Below are 25,698 nucleotides of genomic sequence, written 5' to 3' on the forward strand. Positions count from 1 at the left end.
CGTGTGCAGCCATTAAACCCAATCTTCCCTGCTTTGGAGCGAGGTGTGAGATTACAGCTTTGATGCTGCAGGAGGGAAATTATCTGAGCTAAGTTCTCTGAAATATCGCTGCATTTGGCAGTGTTGATTTGAATTCCAGGATGCCTTTTTGCCCACCTGTAGAGAGCACTGCTATAACTAATTCCAGGATTCTCAGAATTCTGCACTTCAGGAATTATTTTGTCTTTTCTTTGCATTCCTTTTTACTAAGAACATTCATAAGTGGTGATTAACACTGGTGACTGACTGAGGGTTTTTTAATCTGTATTAAATTTCCCATTATGGAAGATTGTTTGGAGTAGAACTTTCATCTGTCTTCCCTTTGGAAATTGACTCCTGAGGGAATATTTTAGCCTAGTTTTCAACCCTCTAGTTTCTAATGGTGTAAGCAGTGCTGAGCATACCTATGAATATCTAATTGTAGTAACTAGAATGTTTGTGTTAAATGATACTTTTAATGCATAGTAGTAATTGCATTAATTTCTGTATGTGTGGTCTTTTCCTGGTTTTATAACTTGTGCATCTATTAAATTTAGTAATTAGATTGATTTATAACATAAGATTTGGATTTGTTTTTGTTTCAGGTTCATTTAACTGTTTCCCTGTATTAAGCTTAACGCAAATGCAGCCTCAACTAAATTTTAGTCATCAGTGCTTCAGTTAATGTCTAGGTTCAGTTACTTCATCAATAGTGCTATGGGAAAAGGAAATTCTCTTTTTGAAGAAATTCCTTTTCCTTAATTCAGACATTTTCTTGCATGAGCAAGTTTAGAGCAAGATGGATGTGGGTACAGAAATACTCATTCTGGTGAGTACAGCAGCTACAGTTTCACTGCTACCATGGAATTTACATCCATAGTACTAAAGAAATCAGTCATCAGAGCAGGTCTGTTATTTGGGAAGGTCTCTTCTCTGTGAAGTGATCTGTGGTGATTTTTATTGGTCTAAAAGCCTGTAGGATCTGGGTTTGGAGGGCTGTTGCCAGTGCTTGCCCAAGGAATTCAAGGTGGGCTTTAGTCATTCATTTAAGGGAGTTCCTTATTGATAAGCTTTTGTGGGGTCATTTTTAAATGAGTGCAGGCATTAAATGTGGTGCAGTGATAGCCAGAGGGCCCATGAGGAGTTCTTTGGTAAATAGTCCAAAAAACAGGAGTCTTTGAGAGCGAGACTCAGAACTGGGAGTCAGCGGCAGAGCTTTTGTCTTCAGGCAGTTGTCAAATAGGAAAATTCATAGGCAAAATATTCGGCAGTGTTGAGTTTAGGGCAGAAACCCCTGTAAGTGCCAAGATTTGCAACTTTGTGGCTGTGCAAAGTGGTGTGGATACAGGTGCAGGGTCATGTTTACCTTGGAATTTCTTCAGTTAACTGGATAGTGTTGAGTCTTGACTTGTTGTCTCTGACACTCCCCAAGACCTGCGTTAGCTGCTGGGAAAGTTGTAAAGGATATGGCTCTTTAAAAGGTGTTGTATTCACAAGTTTGTCTGCCAGTAATTCTAATTTTTTTCTAAAAAGGAGTTATTCTTTATAAAAGCAGTCACAGTAAATATTCTAGTTCTATGCAATTTTCTTTCCATTCTGCTTTTCAGTGGTTATAAATAACACATGAAATGACTTTCAAGGTAGAAAGCAGGAATCCATTTTGAAATATTCTATAAAATAAAGAGTGATTTATGGTTTCATATGATTTTGGCTGAAAGCACTCGGGCTTTGCCAGGTCATCAAAGTCCTGTCAGGAGAATCTATTATTTATTGTTCGATATGCTGGGAGTGGTGTAAGTACTTTATGTTTATCTTATGTAAGTGTAGTGTGTTAGGAAAAATCACTTCCAAATACTAACACAATTTTAAAACTATACCTTGACAAACTAACCCAAATATTACAGATGTGAATTTTAAAGTTTACACTGAAGATTGATTTAAAAAAGAATAATAACTCCTAATGGTTTTATTGTTGCAGGATATTTTTAGACTGTGCCAAAAATGTTTTCTAATACATCTTTTGGGCTGATATTTTGATTACATTACCTTATATAACTGCACAGTCTTCAGTTTATATCAGCAGCTGTTTAGAGTTGATGAAAGCTCAATGGAAAACCAGCTGAAGATGGATATTTTTTGACGTCAGTGGCCATTGTGGACTAACACAGTGGCACTGACTTGTAGTGTTGATGTCTGGAAGGAGGAAATAGACCCACGTTTTTATAATCATTTGTAAATAAGTCATTGCCTGTCCATGTGAATGTCAAACAAAATGAACACTGACTCCCAGTCCTGTCCTGTGTCCTGTGTGTGTGTCCCCCTTTCATTTTTTCTGTATTCTCCAAATGTAAATGTACCTTTATCTTGTTTACTGATTTTTTTTAACCTGACTAAAATTGAGGGGTTGTGTCCTGGCCTAGCTTCCAGTCTGGATTTTGGGGTGTAGCAGAGGTGCTGTGATAGCTGCCTGGGAGGTTTAGGCTCCCACTGGTACCTCAGACAGTGTTCTTTCCCAGATACTGTGCAATGTCCCTGACTGCTCTTGTGAGCAAACTCATTGTTCTGTGAACCCTTTGCTGTCCTTCTCAGCCCGTTTGTGTTCTGCAGGTTTTCCAGATTATATTGCTGATCTTACAAAATCAGAGCCTGTAGGACTCCTGTGACCCTACTGTGAAAAATACAGAGTAGGTCATCTGCATATCAAGGTGAAAAACTCCTTTAGAAAAAGGCTTAGCAAGGTACTTTTAGATTCTGCCCTGAATGAGGAACAGTTGAAACGCCAGGTTTGTATATCTCAGTAGGAAATGTGGTTCCACTGGCTGGGGAGCAGCCACAGAGCTGGGGGTTCAGCCCTCCTGCAGGAGCTGCTCTCTGGGCTGTGCCAGAGCACCCTGTGAGAGATCCTGGTGGTACCCACAGATCTACCTGGAACTGCTAGTGCAAGAGAAGAAACTTCCTAAATATCCTTTCGTGAAATGTTTAAAAATGTATGAGGAGCAAGGAGTGCAAGGTCTCTTCGCATGGGGAAGCAGAAAAGGAATGAAAATATTAGCAGACTCAAGTGAAAATAAAACGGAATGTGTGTCTGGCTGTACAGATCTTTTACTGCATGTGATTTGCTTTATCTGCTGCTGTCGCTTTAAACCAAAGATTAGACTCAGCTGTAGCATGTGCTGGAGAACACTTTTCAGAGAACACTGCTTGGTGTATAACTTTTAGTAAGAAGTTAAATTTTTATTTCAAGCCTAAGTGCTTGTGTTCCTTTTCTAAATAATGTTGATTTACACCAACTGTGAGATTCCATGGTCTTCATTGCCAAGTTTCTCTGATGAGACACAGATAAATATATGCAATTACAGTGTAGGAGAAGAAACTTTTAACTTGTGACTTCTTTCTTGACCAGTTACATATTCTTACTTTTTTTAGTGGATTGGCATTTCTATGCCATGCTCTGTAATGCCAAAGTACGTTCTGATAATGCTCTGCAATATGGGCATATATTAAAATGAATCCATTTTAATCATCTTTAACTTAAAATATTATATACAAGAAGTATTTTAATTTGCAATTAAATTATGAAATGCTTTTAAAGTTTCACATATACCAAAAACACACCATGAGTATTTGGTAGTGAGCTCCTCCAGAGTCAGCTGCTCTTCTCTACTTAGAAGTTCAGATGCAAACAAAATTTATTGCAGCTGGTCAACTGTCTGACTCCAGAAGATTGTTTTGAAATTGTCTATGTTCCAACATTTTTAATATATTTCCCTTCAACATTTTATATTATGAAAAAGCCACTTGTGATTTATTTAGTAGATAGAGTGAAGCAAATTAAACATTTAAGCCTTTTCAAGATGAATCTTGTGTAATTCAGTAAAAACTTATCATCTGGATGACTGCAAAACAGTTTGCAGTGAACAGCTCAGGAACCAAGATGCTCCCACAGATATGAAGCTGTTTAGTTTAGAAATTGCTCGAGGCAGTGACTGCATCCTTTTCAAGTCACTGCAAGAGGCGGTGCAGCACTAGAGCAGCAAGTAACAGCTGCTAAGCAGGAGACACAATGTGTAATCCTAAAATTAATTTTTGATCACACAGAGGTGAATTATAACTTTTCATTATGTTGTAAGACTTTAGAAATTAATTGGCTTTTAAAACTGAAGAAAAAAGTTTTCCACCGTAGCAGTTATCTCAAACTTTAATTTTGTTGTATTGAAACTAAAAATAGAATTGTTTTTTTGATAACTAAATAATGTGCAGCTAATTCTCTATTTATTTTTTACTTCTAAAACGCTATTCTTGAGAATGAGAGTATGCCTGATTTTGTTTCATAGGGAAGCTCCAAAAATTCATGTAATGGAGATGATCTTGGTCAGAGGTTACTGGAAACAACCAGATGCAGGCTTCAAGGTCAGCTTGCAGCAGCCACCTCTGTAAGATTTATTGAGCTTAATCTGCCTGTTATGTATCCAGGAAGGCTGGGATGGAGACAGTGCTCAGCCAGTGGCAGTGAGAGCGAGTGCTGTCAGAGGGGACTGTACAGATAAATGGTGTTGTTCCCCACAGGACTGTCCTGAACCCAGTGTTTGCTGCCTGCCTGCTGGGTACTCTTGTTCTGTCTGCACTTGGTTCTGAGGCAGCCCTTCAGTCTCTCAGCACTTTCCAGGGCATTGTACAGAAAAGTTGGTACAATCCTCGGTTTCTACTGAGTGCTGAAGTGGCCATGCCACCATGTTAGTTAGTTTAATAGAGCCTAATCAGTGTTAAAATTTAGTCTGCTTGCCACTTTGTTTCTTTCCAATGGGGAGCCAAGCAGAAGGACGAGTGTGCAGTCAGCATTGTTCCTGGAGCAACACTAGAAAGAGTCATGAGTTAGTTCACTTTGACTTTGCAAAGTGTTGCAGTGAGGCAGTGAATGCATTGCCTGCTGGATGGGTGGGTGGCAAGTACCACCTATGAAATTCTACCTGGAATAACGTGTTAGCAATCCAGAGATCACTAATGAGTAAAATTGCTAATTTTGTACTTATTTTTATATCTGTGTGCAGATGGAATGTCATACCTCACTGAAACTTTAATGTTTTCTTGAGAAGGCCAGAGAGGCTGATTTAATACTGCATTTGATAAATGGAGAGTTAGTAAGTGGAGAAAGAAGGCAATGGCTTTAAGGAATGATAGTAGAGATTCCAGCTTGTACTAACCAGTCCTTCATGAAGGAAAACTCTTTGTCCTTGTTTTTCCTGGAAGGAGAAATGAGGTGCAGGACAATTTAACGTAATACAAATATTTCACATGTAAGTGTTCTAAGAGGGGGATATGAAAGGGCCAGGAAGCACAGAAAATGTTCGTATTTCTTGGTAACAAGCGCTGCTATTTCTGAATTGTTTCTGCCTCAAATACAAAGAACTTCTGAGTCAGCACGGTAAATAGATACAAGAATTTGTATGGATTCCTAATTCTTCCACATAAATCTCTTTTATGCTGCCAGATGTTTATGTGTAACACACTGAAGTCTGGATCTGTTGCTGCTTTCTTGTGGTTGGATCATGCAATTCCTGTTCAGACTTATTATTTCCTGCTAATACCGTTGCAAATCTAAAAACTGTTTGGATTTGAAACCTTACTTGAGAAAATGTTCTTTTGCAGTAGCCCTTTTCAGATATTTCAGATACAATAAAGTGGGAGCTGTCTTTCATAATAACTAGTATGTGTAATAACTTAGTAGGAAAACATTGGTTACTATTAGTTGTACTAGAGGGTAACGATGATTCGGTAATTCGATTGCTGAGTTGGGTAGTACAGGCTTAGAATTTTTTAACGGTAATCTAAAAGGAGATGTAGAATTTTTTTTTTCAATCTTGGTGTTCTTGGTGATCGACGTTACTGGATCCAGGTCATTACTCAACTGTCTGTTCAAAGACATTAAACATCAGGAGTGATACATGTCCTTAATCCTTTAAGCTGGCCAAACCAGCAGCTGAGTGATCCCCAAGAGGGATGAGTGGCAAGAAGTGTTAGAGTGATCCTTCATGAGGAAAACAGCCTAGAGATATTCAGGTTTATCTACTCATTAGGGATAGGGGAAACTTTAGAATCCAGAGTCTGCTCTGTAGTGAAGATCCAAACACATTTCAAAATCTGAATATAATCCATCTTAAGGTTTTTGCCAAATCAAAGTTCAGAACAGAAAGCTGTTTCCATATAGGAACAGGTTCTAAAAATGCATATTTCTCTGTTACTGAATCATCTGAAGGGGACCTATTTTGCACAACTGTCTGAGCATCCTGTAGGAGACAGTTCAGCTTTCCATGTTACCATTTCATAAATTGCCATTTCTGTAAGCAGGCTTTTCCAAGTTAGTTTTTTCCTAGATAAAGAAGGACAGTTTGTAACTATATTGTAATTGTCCAGAACCCTCTTTCTTGGAAAAGGCTTTAGTTCAGTAATCACCATGCAGTGCAAGGTCGCATGTAGGAGTAACTCCCATTTGACAAAGCCACCTCTTTTCCCTGTGCCCTCGTTTCTCTTGGAGAAGAGAATTCAGAAACGGGTGCCATGGGAGAGTCTTATTTCTTAGGTTTCCTGAGGTATTGTCACCCAAGAACAAAGGGTGTCCTGCTCCGTCAGGTTGTCCAGGGCCTCTCCAGAAGCTGAGATGCGCAGGCTTCGCCTTCCGGCCACACTCCCACTCTTACCAGTGGGTATGTGGGGGGCCGCTATGTCTTAGAAGCACAGGGTTGGTGAGGAAAATTGATGCCAGCTTTCAAAAGCAAGGAAGCTAATTCAGGGAACAATTTCATCCAAGGTTAATGGAAGAACAGACCTCCAACACAGTATCAATTGGATCAAGCTTAAAGCAATCAGTTATGCCCTGGTAGCTATAACTCGGCCCAGGTCAGCCAGGCAGCACTGGTGATGTTTTACAACACTTTCTCAGTGGCTTTTATCAATAAGGAAGGAGAAACAAGCTTCTCAATTCCATTTCTAGAGTAATACTGTCTGTGCCCCAGTGAGGGAAAGAAAAGCTTTTTTGGGAACTCCAAACAAAGAGTAGTTGTAGATTCTATTCCAGATAGTTTATAGAGGGAGCGAAATGAACCATATATATAAACACGGGGGGACAGCTGAGTGTGGAGCATTCACATAATGACTGTGTACAGCCAGGATCTTATGTCAGTCCTGAAGTGTGTGCTGCACTTACGTATTTTCTCCTTGTCTCCGTGGTCCCAACGATCTGTGTTTTGAGGTCTTGCTTTCAAAAATTCAACTTGAAAGACTTTTGGCCTTTCTAGGCTGTGAAACAAATGTCTGAAGAACTGCTGCAGCTCTTCATCCCTCCTTCTACCCCTGGAGGTTAATTCTGTGTTAAACTTTCACTTGCTGTCGAAGGTCAGCAATGCAAAACTATTTTCATTTTTCTGCTTGATCAATTCAGAAAAGGATTTTGTTTTTTAAATCCATCAAAAAAGTGGTCATTAAAACCAGAAAATTTGCAGGGAAGTTGTAGCTATTTTCCTGGAAGATATGTCATGCCTGTCTTAAACCTCTTTCTGTGTTTTGATACAAACATTTGTACTTTTGGACATCACCATGGAACTGCTGTCCCAAAAACCGACCATTTATTTGGTTTGGAAGGAGGTCAGGAGTGGCAGAAGATAAGGGCAGAGGTTGCACCTCTTTATTTTGATGATTGTGTTGGCCTTTGCTAGTTTAAAGAGTTGGTGAAACTGTGGTCTGGTGTACCCAGCTCCCAAGGGGTGTTTTCTAAAATGCAAGGTTTTATTTGTTGGTGAAGGCACTGTTGCCTGTAAGGAATAGACAGCGCAGGCCTGGAATTCTGCTGGAGATTGTGTTTGTCATGAAGTGAGCCAGAGTAGATTGTGCCCTTCCACAGCTGCTTTTTCCCCTTCCAGTTCTGTCTCTGCAGTTGTACCAGTGCAGCTGCTTCTGGTGCTGCTGTAAATCAGATCAGCCAAACACTCCTTTCACTTTCTTTAATCTCATCCCTTAATTGAATACATGGCCTAAGTGTCTCCTAATACCAGTCCCTCGAATTTTAATTGCTGTTCCTGAATTACTTGCTTAAAGAGCCAACAGATCATTTAAAATGAGATTTCAGAGAAGTTAGTACCACAGAGCTGCTTAGCTGGTGAGCTGCCCTGCTTTTCTGAACCTGCTCCAGAATCCAAGGCATCTAACTGGGCATGTGAAATCTGGTGAGTGGGAGCAGACATTACAGAACAACCTCATTTATTTATTTATTGAACTCCAGTCAGGATTCTGTGCCATTCCAAGCATGTATTGCTGGTAGAGATACCACCAGCCTTTTGGTGTGCTTCTGTGCTACATATTTTTTCTAAATATAGTGAAAACATACTGATTTGGTAGAGTGTAATTGCATAACGTGGGAGATTTTGATAGGGATACCACTCTTAAGGACAATCACAGTCTTTATGTCAGTCTCTGAAGTGAACAGAAATACACAAAAATGCCTTCAGGTAATACCTGTGTACATTACCAGGATTGTTGTTACAGAGCATCCCACTAAGATTTGGGTATCATTGTGCTGGCAGTTACTCAATCTGGTTATGATAGCAGCGTGTGGAGAGAAGACACTGGTGCCAAGCTCTAACTCAGTAGTGTTTGCAAGTGGTATGTGCCATACAGTTGCTAAAAAAAAAAAGTTGCATTCAGGAGGGTCACCAAATGTTAAAGAGCACAAAATATTGTTCATTGCTTTAGTAGCATGAGACTGTTAAAAATTTCAGTGACTCACATTGTAAAATTTCTTGTGTTTAAGTTGCCTGCTTCTGACCAAGTTCCATCATTATTGCAATTTTTAATATGTCACAGCATGGTAAGTTCTAAAAACTGCATTTATCATTGCAGGTTTGCCTGAGTCCATTATTGCAGCAGCGTGTGCCAGAAGTGGCCAGAGAGTTCTTCATGTGGATTCGTAAGTTACTCCAGTAATTTCCCTTTTTAAGAGCTAAACTGACTAGAAGGGTTTCTGTGTCTCTGTCACTGTGGGCTGCAGGACTTTTCTCTCTTCATCTGGCACCAAGTTATGTTATGCTTCTGTCTCTGCCTTATTTTGGGGGTGTTATTTCCATCAATAGAGTAGGCAGTTTTTGGAAGCTAGCGCAGGAATTTGGAACATCAGTGCTGTGGTAAGGATGCTGTGATGGCTCCTTCTTTGCAACAGGCAGGAATGGCTGCAGGTTTAGTGCCCTTCATTCTCATTCCTGGCAGTAATTATCCCGTTCTCTTTGGTGACAATGACTCGTGTTATTTCAGTTTTTTGTTTTCATTGGCTATCGAAGTCTGTAATAGTATTGGTCACTGGAACTTTGATTTCTGTTATCCATGCCTGTTCTTAGCTATGATGAATATCACCTTTTAACAACGTATGTTTTTCTGTTCATTAACAATCAGAATTATGAATTCAGATTTTTCTCAGAGTGTTCAAAAATGAGATTTGGGGTTACTGAAATACCTGTGTTAGATGTGCTACTTTGATTAATCTGTTGTTCCCTACAAAGGCCTGAGTTAAGTCAGGCACCAGGTATTAAAAACATATATGCATAAAGTCTTTGTTTACAGTTTACTTGCTCTCATTACCTTGTGTACCTTATTTTATTAATTTTAATCTCCTGCCATGTTTGCATTTATCATAATATACTGCATAGGTGATTATGGGAGATAGTTTTGAAGTGGCCTATTATAAAATACTGAGTTCTGAGTTTGATTTATAAACACTGTCCAAGCATTGCCATCAGCAGTAGCTAATCTTATTCAAAATAGTCACTTCACTGCAGTGTTGCCATAAATTGCTGTAGACTGATTTTAAACTGAAGTTAGCTTCTGCCAACTAGTAATTGAAGGAGCTCTATTTCTCTGTGCCAGCTATCTGTCTCAATAAACATAAAATCTGTGGTTCTTCTCAGAGAGCTACATTTACTGTAGATATTAATGAGTTGTTGACATGTGAAATTTCAAGGATATTTGTTAAATGATTTAGAAAAGTAATTTGCAATTTAAAACGTGGAGATTGGCACTTAGTTTAAATTTGAAGCTGCTGGAGAAAGGTAGATGAAGACTAAAAGTGGATTTACTTGAAGTGAATATGCTTCCTCTACTAACTGTGCACATGCAAAGGACTTTCTCCTAACCACTTGCCCAAGTTTCTGCTTTTGGTCCTTTGCTTCTTTGCCTCTTTTAATGCTGTAGTTATGTACCAGTTTGGTTACTGAGGATGGGGCAGTTAGGAGTGAGGCATGTTTAGCTACCTTTTGTATTTGATTTTCAGCATCTGGAATACAGCATTTGTAGGCTGCAGTTTTAATGTCTACATCCTTCCTTATTGGTTTATTTATCTCTCCACACAGAATTTAATTCAAAGGCAAAGGAGGGTCAAGATGCAGAATTTTAACTTCTCTTCTGTGAGAAGTAGAGTAAGCTGGGCGTGTCTTGCTTCTTGACACCTGGTATCTTTCTTATTTTTTGACTATACTTAGCCTGTAGAGCCCTTGAGTGTTCCTTGTGTCCAAAATTCTTTTATTTGAGCATCCAAAAATGTGCTGGGCCTTCTCCCTGTACCTCCCCAGTCCAAGATCCCTGCTTTTGTAGTTTGTTGCACTTTCTGCTAGACAATTTGCCTCACTTTTTTTTTCAGAACTTGTAAAATATGTGTGGTAATAGGCCCTGTGTCTTTATACAGCCGTCTTCTGGAAGAGGGAAATGAGGGAGCTGTGGAAGTCCAGCAGCCAGAGAGCAAAAAAGTTGCTTCTCAAAGCAGGTCAATTTCTTGCAAGAAAAATAAAGAAGTTATTTAATTTTAGTAAGGAAAACTAGGCAAAAAATTCTTCATTCTGGTATCTTTTGAGCTTTTTTGAAAAGTTCTTTTTCTGTTTACTTTGGTTTAGGATACAATCTCACAGCAAAGATAGTAGAGAGTAAAACATGGTCTCAGCTGGGCCGTGGTAATTCCCTTTGGTCATGTCCATATCCCAGGATATAATGCGATGTAGCACAAGTGACTGCCACCATCACCCACCCTTTTGTTGGGCTGAAGGATCTCAGGAGCTGTTTGAGTTAAACTCCTCCTCTTGGAAGGCCAGGAAGCTCCTAAACACCATCACTGTGCCAGAATGGGAGTCTTTAATACATTTGCCTGTGTACTAATAGGTAGCACATGAAACTTTATGGGTTTGAAACATAAGTCATTTGTGTTCAGATCCTTAAAATCAATGTGGCAGTAACTTCCTGTGCAAAAGACAGCTGCTCTGATGGGTCAGGACTTCTTTCTGGAAGATCAGATGCAGGACAGACAAATCAAGGCAGCTCATGGGGGAAATTGTGAGGCATCAGCAGCTTCTGTCCAGCCAGCACCAGCTTTGAGTGTCACTGTGGAGGCTGTGCCCTGGGAAGGGCCAGCTCCTGAGCAGGCACAGGCCATCAAATGCTTTTGCTGTTCTTAGTCACATTTTAAATGTGAATCTTCTGCTTTCGGAAGTGTCCAGTTTCTCAAATTGCAGTCTGTCTGCAAAAGAACACGTTAGAGATTCTCTTGGTTCGGATTCAGATTGTTAGTCAGTCAGAAACAATTTGTGATTTCAATGTTCTGGATTGGAATTCGCCAATTATTTCGAAAATGGTGTTAGTAACTGAAGAAAAAAAAGCTAATGTAGGAGAAGAGACAAGCTTTCTGCAGAGGTAAAATTGTACTTCAGCTACATTTCCAAAAGTTTGCAAAACGGCTTCAGCAGTTCTTCTGTTAGCTCTGAACTGCAGTTCAGAGATTTGAAAAATATGAAGGAAAAGGACCAGTGTTGTAATTCAGGTGAAATCCAGGTAACACAGGAGGAGTTTTGAGCAAATATAATTTAGGAAATAATGTATGGTAAGGAAGGAAAACATCTATGCTCTAACTTGGTAGGAAAAGTACTTTCCACCTCTGCTGTTATACCTTCAAAATGCTTCCTGTTCTTAATTAGGGGATTATTGAATTATAACCCTAAAAAAGGGAGAGAATATCCATCTTTGTAGTTTGCTAATATAGCAAGAGAAGAGGGGAGCTTAGGCCTTGAGATTTTCGGACAATATTTTAGCTTTAATTAGGCTTTGATCTTGACCATTACTTTAAGGAATTCCTCAGTTCATCTTCAGGGCAATTATAACAAAAATATTTGGTTACAAAGGAGTCCTAATTGTAAAACCATTAGTCAGCTCTTCTCAGAATTCCTCTTCAAGACTTCTGCTATAAACTTTGCTCATTATGTCAGTAATCATGTCTGGTCTTTCTTCTTTCTGTAGTGTTTTCAGATGAGAAAATTAAGCAATCCTGATGCATCATGTAGTGCAGGGCAACTAATTAAAATTCCAGGATAAAAAAATCTGGAAGTTGCTACTTGAGAAGATGAATATTTGAGGTGGCATAACACAGCTTGGGAAGGATGCTCAGACAGCAGAGGAAAGGAGGGACAGCTGTGGTTCATTTTCCTTTGGAGAAGGGCAGTACCGCCTCCTCAGAATGGATGGAGCTCCACAGCAGGGTCATGCAGTTCTTTGTTGCACACACTGGGTTGCCTCAACACTGGGTAAAAAAAAATAATTTCAAAGGAAAATTCAGCTGATGAACAGAGGAATGCTCACATGAAAGTGTCTGACAGCTCACAAATAAACTTTTGTAACTCTGTGAAAATAACATTCATTTCTCTTAATGAAAGTTCTAACTTTAAATAGTCTAAATATGCATGACCTTATGTTGGTGTAGATTCAAGAAACCTACGCCTAATTTTAGGCAGGTGTTTTCGGGGATTTCTGTGATCAGTGGCATTGCTTGCTCTGACAGCCATATATTGTATTCCATATTCAAGAAACTTGCAACCAGAGCAGCGCATTTCCTTAAAAATAAATCTTTGTGGCCATGGTTTTTGGAAATCCCAGAAGTGACTGATAGTATGTTGATATTTAACTCTTTATTCAGTGGAATCTGAAGAAACATGAAAAAATTACCCTTCACCATTGACAGCTAAAACAAAGATGGAGGTTATCATCACATGCAACTGTCAGTGTCTTTTACAGATTGAAATCTCACAGAACTGGGCATTTAATAGATTTAATCCTCATTGCTTTGTGTTCTATGTGATACCAAACAGCAGTACTTTTGGAGCTCATCCATGTCTTTCACACGAAGTAAGGATGAACTCCTGTTACAGAGGACTGGAATTCCTGGTTGGAAACCATCTGCAGATGGAGCTCTGCTTCTCAGAGTCAGCACACTGCAGGGTGTGGGCCCAGTCCCCCCAGTTTGGGGCCTGGAACACCACGATCCGGTGCTGGAGCCACCTTTATTCAGAGAATGCTGAATTTTGTTGTCTTTGCAAAAGATGTCCTGTTTATGTTCTTCACTATTGCCTTGAAGGAGCTGAAAGACTTTTTTAGGTCAGTTTGTAGTCAGGAGCAATTAGGCACTGCTCAGCAGACATCTGTCCTTCATATGCTAAGTAAGCACCACGGTCCAGAGCAGCAGCCTCTGGTGCTGGAGCGGGGCTGACACTCTTAATGAAGTCTTTGTCAGTGCAGATAAGCCCTGTCAAAAGCATCCCATCGTAAATCTAGTCAGGAGAATCTAACCTGAATTTAGCTTTTCACTGTTATCACACTGATCTCTACAATTTAAGAGTGGAGGAGGTTATGATAAGATTGATTTAACAGCCTTCACATTATTCTTTAAAATGCAAACCCTGTCTTCCTCCCTACATATTATTTTATTTTTTTACTGTATGAAATAACATTAGCTATATGTTCAGGAGGGTATTTCTGGTATCCTTCAGGCTTCTGAAGTGCCAGTACACAGTGCCAGAAAACGGAGTTAAATCCTGAAATAACTGTTTTATTTTGCAAGAACTGGTGACTTTTTAAAATGTAATTGCTCTATTATTTTTCTTCTCAAGAGTTGTTAAGTACTGAAGATGTGCTATGCACGACAACAAAAGCCAACTAATCTGACTGATGTTTAGAGAAATATTGGTAGAGAAATTTTAAAAAGAAAGAGCAGAAATTTTCTTTGATTAACAGCAGAACTACTAATTTTCTGTGATTTAAAAATGGTAAATAGTCTTTTTCAAGCAAGAAGGTGGTAAATAGAAACTGGTAAGAGCTCAGGGAGGGATGATCAAATGTACAAATCAGTTCCTTTGGCTCCACCTGCAGTACATGCAGTTCAGTAAGAGTTTTGCCAGAGCGTCTTCACAGTCTGTAATAGGCATAATATGTTGTGTAAGCAGTAGATAACAGTAAACTGCACTTCCCTTTATTTGACACGATGGATAAGAGAGCCAGTCTTGGCCAAGAAGCAGTATTATCTCTATTTTCCTTTTCTTCACACCATCCCATGTGTTTTTCTCAGCATTATCCATTTACCCTCCAAATATTTGATTTTGGACTATAGGCTGTTTGGTCAGAGATGCATACAGTGAGGAAAACGGAAATTTTGCATTTCATTAAGAGTTGCAAAATACTAATTTTTATCTATTCTGCATCTGAAAAATCTTGCCATGGAAAATGTTTTGAATGTGTTGGGCTTGGTTATTTTTTCTTTAAATCTGAAAAAGCTAGGTTTGACCTGTCCAACAAGTTTTCCTTTTGTTTTTTCTTTACAGGAGAAATTACTATGGTGGAAACTGGGCCAGCTTTAGTTTTTCAGGATTATTGTCCTGGATTAAAGAAAATCAGGTAAAAGTTTCCCAAATTGCTTCTTTTAGGCCTCCTTAACATTGAATCTCTGCTGTGTGCATGATTTATTACAAGAAAAATTACCACCCTGCTTTTGCTCTTTGGTAATTTGACAGATCAAAGAGGTTTGTAGTTCCCAGCTTTACTGGTTGAGACTCACCCATCTGGCCTGGCAGTCTGAGGCTCTGATGTGCCTGGGTCGTTAATCTGATTGAGACCAGCCTGGTGCTCGGCCACACTTCTGGGTTCTTGAGCTTAAAGAGAAGCAACTACACAATTGTTTCAGTTCCTTTACCTTCTGTAAATGATAATCTGGTCATTTCCATTTTCTCTTTGATTATTTTCCACTCTCTGATATTTCAACTCTTGTTTTTCTCGTTTGCATTCAGCTGATTCTTCTTTACAGGGAGGAAGGTGGGTGCTGGATCCTTCCACTGAAGGACAAAAAGATGAATGCTGGTAGTGTATTTTTCAATGACCAAAGTTTATCTAATTCATGACAGTCCACTAGAAATCTTCCGGGGAGGATATTTTTTAGGAGATGGAGCACTTGGACCAGATTAGCAAATGGCTGCTCTGTTATTTACGGAAATCCTCGGAGCCTGTTGGGCCGTAGAAGATGGAAGTTTCTCAGCTCAGTCTCATGCCTGTTCTTTACACTGTGCTGCCTCCTGGCATAATCAGGGGACTTGCTCAGTGCCAGAGCTTCACATTCTGTGTGTTCTATTGTATGATTTTAGAGATTCCTTTGTGCACAGATTAATACAGTTCCCCAAATCACCAGGTTTTTCCATATGGTCTCCATTCAAAGAGTTTTATCATAGAACCTGGAATTATCCTGGCTGTGGCAAACCTGTCTTTTAGGAGATTGTATTCAAAGTTACATTCAACTCTCTACTAAGTTTCTTTTAACACTGTATTTCAGATTACCAGAGCCAATGCTGTAGTACAAATGTTGGCATACTATGATAAAGTAACCAACTCTAACTGTTTTAACTCAAGAAATATAAATAGAAAAAAACATTAGGACAGTCAAGATGGCTTTTTTTCTTATATTATTAGATGGTACAAATTATTTGTGACTACGGAGATTTATAGTTCAAGAACAGCTTGCACAGTACAATTTGTAATTTTATACTTGTTCTTTTAAGCAAAAGACAGATCTCAGTGATGAATGTGAAGACTGGAGAAAACTGATCCTTGAGAACGAAGAAGCTATTCCTCTTAGCAGCAAGGATAAAACTATTCAACATGTAGAAGATTTCTGTTTTGGCGAGTAAGTAGAAATGTAGCAATACATGAACAATTTTGCATGCCCAGAGGTAAATGATCACACTGTGCTTTTGGTTTTAAGGGTTTCACCACACTGCCATATTGCACATTGTCTCAAAAAGTAACCCTGGCCTCTGAAATGTTCCTCATGTTCTTGTGCTTTGTTGAAATCACTTCACTGAAACAACCTGATCCTTCCTAAATGACCTCTCTGGATGCAGTGTAATTTGTTGGCCAACTTTGTGAGTTGGTGATTTACTTCTGCATAGAGAACAGAAATGTTGTGTATGTAGGTAGTTGTACTAATAGGCAGTCGTGCACTGCCATCAATTAAATTTTTCCATTCTTAATTTGGCTAAAAGCTGCTGTTCTCACAGTCAAAAATTAAACCCCTAAATACATGTAAAATGAACTAGATACAAAAGAACAGGAACACAAATGGGCAGCAGTACTGTGACTATTAAATACTTCATTATGCTAAAATGATAAAGTAGTATTTGTCCTTTGTCCTCTTTATATGTAATGAATTTAACTCACTGAAGTTAAATCCACTGAATATAAATTTAACTAACTGGACTGTATATTTATTTATTTATTATTTTTATCTTCTGGATTTTGCACTGAACTGAACACTCTCCAGAATTCCTGAGAGGTTCTTTGAGATAGTTATATAAGTTTAACCTTGAATCCCTTAGAAAATACCATAGGTAGCTAAATGAAATGCTGACACACAGTCAAAGAAAAATAGATATTTCTTTCCATAAACATAAGTAGGGAAAAAAGGTGTGAATTACATGAATACAATCTGAAGGTCACAGACTGAAACTGTTCCAAGGTTCAGTGCTGCACAGTAACAGTGCTTGACTGGATTGCAGATAAAATGTACTACTTATTTTAAAGGAATAGCACTTGAATATTGTAATTGTCATAATAAATATTGTTCAGAACCAGGATTAAATCAGATGGAAAGGTTTCGTAGTCTCTTAACTTTGCATATGATTTTTGACTGATAGCTGGCTCCTAAATGAGTCCCCCAGCACTGAGATTTCACACTTAGAAGTGAGATTATACTTGGGTAAAATTATGCTTTTAAGCATTTGACTTAGCTCAGTACAGTGCTGTCTGTCTTGGTCATCACCAAAAACAACCCCAACAAGGAAAACCTGGCAAAGAAAAAGTTCTGCAAAAGAGCTTCAAACTTCCTGAGAGAGTCAATTACTGTGTTTCTGACAATTTACGTGTTCTGCCTAGATTCTGTTGTTTTTGCTTAACTTTTGTAACTCCTATGAAGTAACCATTAAACATTTATTTTGAAAGAATAAACAGCTGGGTAGCCGTATAATATACACAGTGCAAATCTGAAATGAATGGCCTTAGAACAAAGTGCATCCATCAAAGGGAAAGAATACTGTGTCTACATAAGCTGTATTGAAAAAAGGCAAATGGCTGAAAAATAAATAGTGAACACCTGTGCTGAATAAATTAACCAGCTGGTTGGCAATTTTTCATTTGACCTATCTGAAGGGGTTGCTGTTACAAGGCATTAATAAGACACATTCATTTTAAGATATTCCTTTGTTAGTACCATTAATTGATGAATGGTGGAAGATAATATTCTAAATTTACACAACAATTTGTCTGCAGATGTATTATTTTTTTCTGAATTAGGAGAAGAATTGTCTGTAAAGAAGTTCAATTTGAGTCATTTTTATAGACAGTTCTTACATTATTCAGGGATATTTTGTCCTATAGGAAGGATGTCATGAATTTAGATTATATACAGTTTTTAAGCTTTCATTTTAAAAAGTGTGCTGCAAATCATGGAGATTTAGGTATTCTTTAATGGAAAGTGAACAGAGATGTAAAATATGTAAATATTTCTGTTACACTGCTTTTCAGAGTGATACGGAAAAATACAGTGTGTTTATGAATCCAAGTTTATTTTGATTCTAAAAAGTAATAATGGAGTATGTTTAAAATGCGACCAACTGTTCATTGAGATTGGGAGAATGCAGAAAGAAAACCTTAATCTGAAATTTTGTGTTATGAAAATGTTTGGAATGAGTTAAATAAAAGCTTCGTTCTTAGTTTATTGCATTAATGGCACGAGTTTTTGCAGTTTTCACAAACACCATGTTCCAAAATCCTAAAAAAACCCCCCCAAATCCAAATAGAACCCCAAAATTTAATTGACTTCCATTTCTATTTGTAGTAGAGATTACTTCTTAAAAAAACATTTGTCAAAGTACTTATCTTTCTTTGATATTTTATAGTTACTTAATGCTGGCAATCTGAAGCAAAAAGACATAATTAATGTATAGAAACAGCCTTCTCTCATTAGTGCTTCCTTGTAGCAGTTCCTATATTTCCCAGGGCAATATTTTACCCCAGTCATGAGTTAAGTGCTTCCTGGTGACTGTGCCCAAGCTGGGAGATTGCTTCCAAACTTTTCATGAGTCCATGTGAACTGAATGAGTTCATAAATGAGGAGCAATTTTTAAAAGATACCAGGTTTATGTTCCTTTTTGAACAGAAATCCTGCCCTGCCTCCATCTGTAAGGCTGCAGGTGTGTGAGGGAGCATTTTGGTATGGATTCTGAGTAATTCCTTGCTGTTCTGTGGATTTTAACCATCCTGTTAATACTCTTGTGTTTGCAGGTCACCTTTAAAATCATAGTTCATTAGTTTTCAGCCAAGATTAAATTGTTTGTTCAGTGCATTAATGGCTTGGTATAAATATAAATGGTATAAATATAAAAAGATAGTTTGGAATTATTGCTGAACTCCTTTCACTTACAATGACACTGATTTGATTCATCTCAGCTGTAAGTGTAAACTAAACCAAGTTCAAAAGTCCTGCTTTCTAAGGTAGGTGTCACTGAAGTTCGACATAAAACGAGTAGATGAGATTAAAAGTGGAGGGCTGTTTTATAATGGGAATTTCAAAGAAATGTTGTGGAAAGGAAATGGGCTGTGCAGAGTAAACGTTGTGTGGGAATGTCCCTCCCGTGACTGGCTGCCTTCATCCCCTGTGCATGGATTTGGAGCACTTGCATAACAACATTGCTGCTTGAACAACTAATTAGAATGCAAGGGCAGAGTTGAAAAAGTAATTTGAAAGTTTGACTTAAGCTTTGGGTCAAAGTGGTCTGGTTGTCAATGGACCTGCTGGGATCATGGCTGCAGAAGAGCTCATTGTGTAAAGCTTGTCTGTATTCTTCAGGACAGTAGCTCAGCTTAATGACCTTAATGTGTATTTGCATTTCAATTTCATGGTTTTTAATCCATAGGGAACACCTAATCAAATTACTGCTTTTATTTTAAAATACTCCATTTTTGTTGTTTCTGTAGCTATGTATTGTTTCACCATGAGGGTTTTGATTTTCATTTTGAGATCCTTCCATCTCTTGAGTACATGTAAAATAAAAACCCAAATTTTTGTTGGGGTTTTTTTCTCCTCAGTAAAAGTAGTCCTCTTGAATTATAGCTTTGCAGCCAAAGAACCAGAGTTTGTTAGTGGGTGGAACACCTGATTTGGCCAGGATAAAGAAATTCTAATGCTTTTCCTAGAAATGCTTGAGGTTTCTGTTCGGGCACCGACTCAAAACTTCAAACAAGTTTTTAAGACTCTTTGAAAAGACTTTTTCCCCCTCTTTTTCCCCCTCTGTGTTTTCAATCAGTCAGGATTCGGCTGAAGGTGTTGAAGAAGCTGGTGCACTGCCAAAGCTGCCCATGTTTAGCACCCCTGCTGCCGAGGGGGTTTCTCCGGGCTCGGAGAAGGAGAGTCCAGCAGCAGAGGGGATTTCTGCGGGCTCAGGGAAGGAGAGTCCAGCAGCAGAGGAGATTTCTGCGGGCTCAGGGAAGGAGAGTCCAGCAGCAGAGAGCCCTGGAGCAGAGCCACAGACCCCAGAGCCAGGGCAGGCCGTGGGCACTGAGGCAGCGAGGGCAGCTCCAGGGGATGGGGCAGGAACAGCCCCTGGCAGTGCAGCTGCTCCCAGCACAGCTTCAGGAGAGTCCGCTCTGGAACCGGCCAAGATGGAAGCTGCACCCTCCGAAAGTGCTGCCCAAGAACCAAAGAAAATCACCTATTCCCAAATTGTTAGAGAAGGCAGAAGGTTTAATATTGATTTAGTTTCCAAGGTAGGAACTGAATGACTCATTTTGTGTAAGTACATTTACTTTGCTTAAAATGCTGGCATTTGTTTTAAAACCTTTCATGTTGAGGAGGGTGAGACAGCACCTTTGAGGCAAAATAGCCACTCCTGAGAAGTAAGAATTGTTACCCCTAAAACAAACATGAGCTATTTAGTATGTGTCCTTAAGTGTTTTATAACCAAAGAGATCAAAAAACACAGCTCAGAAATATCGCCATTAAAGTACATTTCATGAAATTTAACACTTAGGTAATACCTGCAGAATCTCTCCTTTTAAATAGTACCATTAAAAAATTATATTTTTAAGCAAGAAAAAGCAATCGGCATGCAGGTTTTTTTATCCTTTTAAATAAAATGTGTGTGTTTTGCAGTACAGGGGAGTTTTTTCAAAGTTGAATGCTTCACTTTTCATATTCTGCCTAAAAAGATTTTTCAAACTTCTGTGAACTGAAAAAGAAAATTTTTTCAATAATTCATTCAATTCTTTGTGAAGATACTGCAAAATGCATTATTGCAAACTTGGAGTTCCAAATGTCCACCCCACTTCAAGCATAATTGCAATGACATCATGAACACCAGTCAGTGGGTGGTGGTTAAGCAGATAATGCTATTTTGTATCCTTTTTATATTCTTGCTGTCCTATTGTGTGACATGGTGTTAATTGCAGAAAATCCCAGAAATTCAGACACAAGAGTGGTCAGCAGGGCAAGGCCAGTAGTTTGTGCTGGGGTTTCCCTGGCACAGGAACTTTGGCTTCCTTGTAGTGTCCTCATTGGTGTCCCAGGAAACCTTTATCCAGAAAATTCCTGTGTGATCTTGTAAAGTCTGTTCCTCAGGACCACGAGACTTTTCAATACAGACAAACATTTTCAGTTCATAGTTAAATTTCTGTCCCTTCTGTATTTTATCATATATTTGTAGCTTATAGAAAGATGATTAAATTATGTATGACTAAACCTTAACTGGGGAATTATGAAATTTTCCTGCGGAAAAGGTGACTCTCAGTTCAGGTGATTTAAGGAGCAGCTGGTGAGGATTTACATGAGCAGTATTGGGTACTTCACTGATCCTCCTCACCCACCACGTCCTTTCTCCTCCCTGCGCAGTTGCTTTACTCCCGGGGCCTGCTAATTGACCTTCTCATTAAGTCCAACGTGAGCCGATACGCAGAGTTCAAAAACGCCACGCGAGTTCTCGCCTTCCGAGAAGGGAAAGTAGAGCAGGTATCAGAAAATAATGTGGTGCATGTATTTCATCTCCTTAAAGTCAAGAAGCTTGAAATTGTTTTTTTGAGAATTTTGTGACAAGAAGCTGGTGTTTTTCCTTAATTATGATTTTAATTTCCAGAGGAAAAGGTGTTTGCATGTGTTATATATAAATACTAAAAAAACAATCAAACTAAAATAAGGTTGTGCAGTCCAGTATATTGACATAAATCTTTACCTTAGGCTAAATGTTTAGGCCATGATTGATTGGCAGTTAATTCTTGAAGATGAAAATTCACTGATTTTAGGTTTTAAGATTCTAACAGACTTGATTTGTCTCTCTGCTACTTACAAGAGAAGTCAGTGTGCTAATGGCAACAGGAGATGTTGGCACAGTTAATGCAAACTCTATTGATTAACTCTGCAATGAGAGATGCAAGTGAAATTCAAGGGAAATAAAAAGGGGAAGAAGCTGAAAAAGATTTAAAAATATTCTTATTGTGGAAAATTGGTAACTTTAGTTACAATAAAAAATAGGGGAAAAATATGTAAGAAAATAACTATAATAGAAAACAGTAATTTTTTAAGTATTTGTTAGGTAATCAGACTGTTGCTGCTTGATGCTTTTACATTCAGAGTGTGGAAAGTATCTGAAGTTATTAAAAAATATTTTGCAGGTGCCTTGTTCTAGAGCAGATGTCTTCAACAGCAGACAGCTCACTATGGTGGAGAAGAGAATGCTCATGAAATTTCTGACGTTTTGTTTGGACTATGAACAGCACCCTGAGGAATACCAAGGTAGTGTCTCATTGAACAGGGCACACTCCCTTCCTAGGAGTTCCTTCAGGGAGGCACAATTCTGAGAGATCTCCTGTGTTCTCACATGGTTTATTTTTACAGATTCATTTTTAAGGTATGCTTTGACCTTTTTATGACCTTTTCACTTCAGCATTAAATTCTTCTACTTAAGCACTTGCTCTTCTAGTTCCCACATCATTTATTATTTACATTTTTCTTTAACAGCAAAATTATATATTACAGCAGGGTTGCAAAATGCTTTTTATCATTTTTAAGTGTTTCCTCCCCTCCCCCAGGTATTTTTTAAAATAATGTGATGTATCTGAATTTTCTCTCTGTTTTCTTGGATACTGTGTAAATCCTCACAACACGATACCACAAAATCAGAAATGGAGAAAATGGAATTTTTTAACTTTGAAAGTAAATGTAATTTAATGCTCTTTAGTTGTAGAGGGCAAGTTCAAAGTGCTTTTATCAATTGTTGGCTTACTTAGATGAGAGGAAATCAGAGTAGATTTGAGCTATAATGTGCAAAGTGTAACGTGCATCAGGTCAGAGAGGGAAATCAGCTTCACAGGAGGAAGGTGCTTTGGGTTTGTGCTCCTCAGGGTACAAAGAATGAAGTGATGTCCTCAGTTCTTGGAGTCTGAAAGTAAACTAAGGCAAAAAGAAAAAATCTGCCAAAAAAACCAGCGAGGAAAGAGGAGTAGTTCAAGTACTGACAGAAGTTGCAGACCAAAGCATATCGGTGCTTTTGGAGCTTGGCAGGGGCTTGACCAGGCAGTATTTCTGCAAGAATCCAGTGTTCAAGGTTGCTGGGTGCTGGTTTGATTACTTGAACAAGGCTCTTACAGTAGGTACAAACATCAGAGAAAATTATTAAACATTAGCAAGAGAAAAAAAGTCAGTATCAAGATCTGGTAAGATTAAGAAACAAAGAGTCTGTAATGAACTCCAGAAAATCCTGAAGGGGGAAAAACTCATTAGGCTGCAGTGGTTTATTGATTGCTGGTGATCTCAGTTTGCTGTTGCTGGAAGAAAGGGAGGTGCTCAGAGTGAGGGTATAGATGGTATTTAGAAAATTTATTAAGAAAAAAAGGAGATGCCACATCAATTTTAAATTAATCCATTGATTCATGTACCTAAATAACATTAGATTTATTTTACTTCCAGAGACAGTTAAACAGATTTTGTTCCTACATTTTAAAATAGCCTGAGAAGTAATTGAGAATATTTTGAGTCAGATTAGGCTAATGTAAAAACTTCAGAAATTTAAAATTGCTCTCGATGAGATCATTGCATTCGTGGGAAGGCAGACTTTTAATAGGGAGAGTTCATGAGAGTGATGAATTTTTTTTAAAGCTTTTTTCTGTAAAATATGGAATTATATAAGAAGTTTGAAGTGAGGAAAACTTGAGAATTTTTTTTAGAATGATAAAACAAAAAAAAAAAATCCTTGTCATTTTAGGACTTTCTGCATGGCTGTACAAAGAGCAGTAAGATACATTTGTAATAAAGCAGTGGTTGAATCTTGACCAGAATATATAGCTTGATAATGCTGGTGTCTGCACTGATGGAAGTGTTTATGAATTAATTAGGAATTTATCCAGGACTGAAATAAGCTTAACAGCAGATTTCTGAATTGTATAGAAGTATGCTATTGCTTAAATACAGTCTTTTGCTGTAGAAAATGTTTCAGTTATGAAGATAACTGAAGTTCTTCAGAGATGTATCAATGCCAACATGCTTTAAACATCTCCTAGAAGACTTGTGTTTCTTTGAATTTCAAAATGTGTCAGCAGTAATATTATTTTAAGGGGAAGATGGAGTCCTTCATCCCTGTCTGCTCTCTGTCTCATCCACATTTGTTTGTTGCCAGCAAGTCATCAAATTGAGATAAATACTGCACCTTCTCATCTTTGGATTGTGGCACTGTGGGAGTGGCTTCTCTGTGCATAAATATCCACTGTAGCACTGGCAGTGTGGACCCAGCAGTCCTGTTCTGGCATGGGTGTCATTCAGGGGTCATATTTTGGGTAATTTACAGGAAACAGCATCCCAAGGCACTTCAATGGTTTTTTGTCCACAGTTGCTCACTTTTCTCTCAGGACTGGGAAATGGAGGTAGATCAAATCTAACAGAATGAATAGGTGGTGCCATTGGAGACCCATAGAGTGGGTTTGTGATATTCTGAAATACTTTAATGGAGTGGTATTTCTGTCTTCTGAGAAAACTCACTTTCTGGGAGTAATTTTTCTAACTTTCATTGACTGGGATGCTCCATTTTCAGTAAGGTGTTAATTGAAAAAGTCACTTGCTTTTGTTTACTGAAATCCAAAAGCACAGGAGATGATGCAGGTGTTACAATGTGCTCAGTGCCTCATGTGCTTTTCCCTCAGACTACGAGAACAGGACATTTGCTCAATTCCTACAGACGCGGAAATTGACCCCCAGCTTGCAGCACTTCATCCTTCACTCCATTGCAATGGTTTCAGAGACTGAGAGCAGCACTCTGGACGGTCTTCAGGCAACAAAAAAATTCCTGCAGTGCCTTGGCCGCTATGGCAACACCCCGTTTTTGTTCCCTCTGTATGGGCAAGGAGAGATCCCACAGTGCTTCTGCAGGTAAGCCCCACTTATCCAGACATACCTTCCCTAAAGGAAACCCTTCACAGTGTAAGAGATGTCATTTGATAGGAATAAACCTGTCAACAATTTCATGTTGGTTTTATTCACTTTACATTTCCATTGGCTATGAAATTTCCCCCACTCAAAAAAAACCAAAACAAGCAAAAAAAGAATTTGGACGTCACACTCCTGTAATACTTTGCAACAATTTTCATTGTATTACAAATTCAGCTTTGTAGCTGGTGGCTGTGGTGGCTGCCTGTGATAGTAAGTTAATAAGTGCTAGGAAATGAGAAAGCCATAATTTAACCCATATGTAGCTGCCCCTTTCTAAATCTGACAGAGGAGACTTAGAGTGGTATCTGTCCAAAAGGGTGACACTGCATTTGGTTGAAAACATTTGTATTTGTGTCTTTCTGAAGCTGAAGGAACATTCATGTTGTCAGTTTGTGTTACTAATTAATGCTGAGAATGCATCTGCCATTCACAGGTAGATATGTAATAAAGAACTAGGTTATTATGAAAGAGGAGAATGGTGCCATGTGTCCAGTTTACAGTTAGATTTAAAACAAAACCTAATTCTTTCACCTTTCTACATCACAGATTTACACAAACAGGGCAATTGATGTAAAATGATGTATTATGCTCTTGACATCATTTTGTAGCTCTCTCTAGAACACAAGGTTCCAACTCCTATGAATTGAACAGCAGAGAAGATCCCGTGCAGCCCCGTTTCACTGAGCCACTTCTACATTCTGACATCTCAAACAGCAGCCATATGTTCTCCACTCCTTGAGCCTTAGAAAGCAATTAAAACAAAAAAGCCCAGTTGATTCCAGGATAAAACAAGATCCACTTCAGCTCCTTTCCTTGAACTGTGGGCA

At 38.5% G+C, this 25,698-nt stretch overlaps 1 protein-coding gene across 1 annotated transcript in view; it reads left to right on the forward strand.

The window, feature by feature from the left end:
* The first annotated feature begins 817 nt into the window (after positions 1–817).
* Positions 818–25,698, forward strand: part of CHM (CHM, Rab escort protein 1) — a 53,864-nt gene continuing 28,983 nt past the window's right edge. The window contains exons 1-9 of the mRNA XM_017741710.1: positions 818–847; positions 4,353–4,428; positions 8,908–8,974; positions 14,685–14,757; positions 15,909–16,033; positions 19,710–20,169; positions 21,290–21,406; positions 22,066–22,186; positions 24,586–24,811. Of these exons, the coding sequence (XP_017597199.1) occupies positions 818–847; positions 4,353–4,428; positions 8,908–8,974; positions 14,685–14,757; positions 15,909–16,033; positions 19,710–20,169; positions 21,290–21,406; positions 22,066–22,186; positions 24,586–24,811 (1,295 nt within the window). The remainder of the gene's footprint in view (positions 848–4,352; positions 4,429–8,907; positions 8,975–14,684; positions 14,758–15,908; positions 16,034–19,709; positions 20,170–21,289; positions 21,407–22,065; positions 22,187–24,585; positions 24,812–25,698) is intronic.

This window comes from Corvus brachyrhynchos, unplaced genomic scaffold (assembly GCF_000691975.1).
Source record: "Corvus brachyrhynchos isolate BGI_N302 unplaced genomic scaffold, ASM69197v1 scaffold220, whole genome shotgun sequence".
In the NCBI taxonomy this organism is placed as follows: Eukaryota; Metazoa; Chordata; class Aves; order Passeriformes; family Corvidae; genus Corvus; species Corvus brachyrhynchos.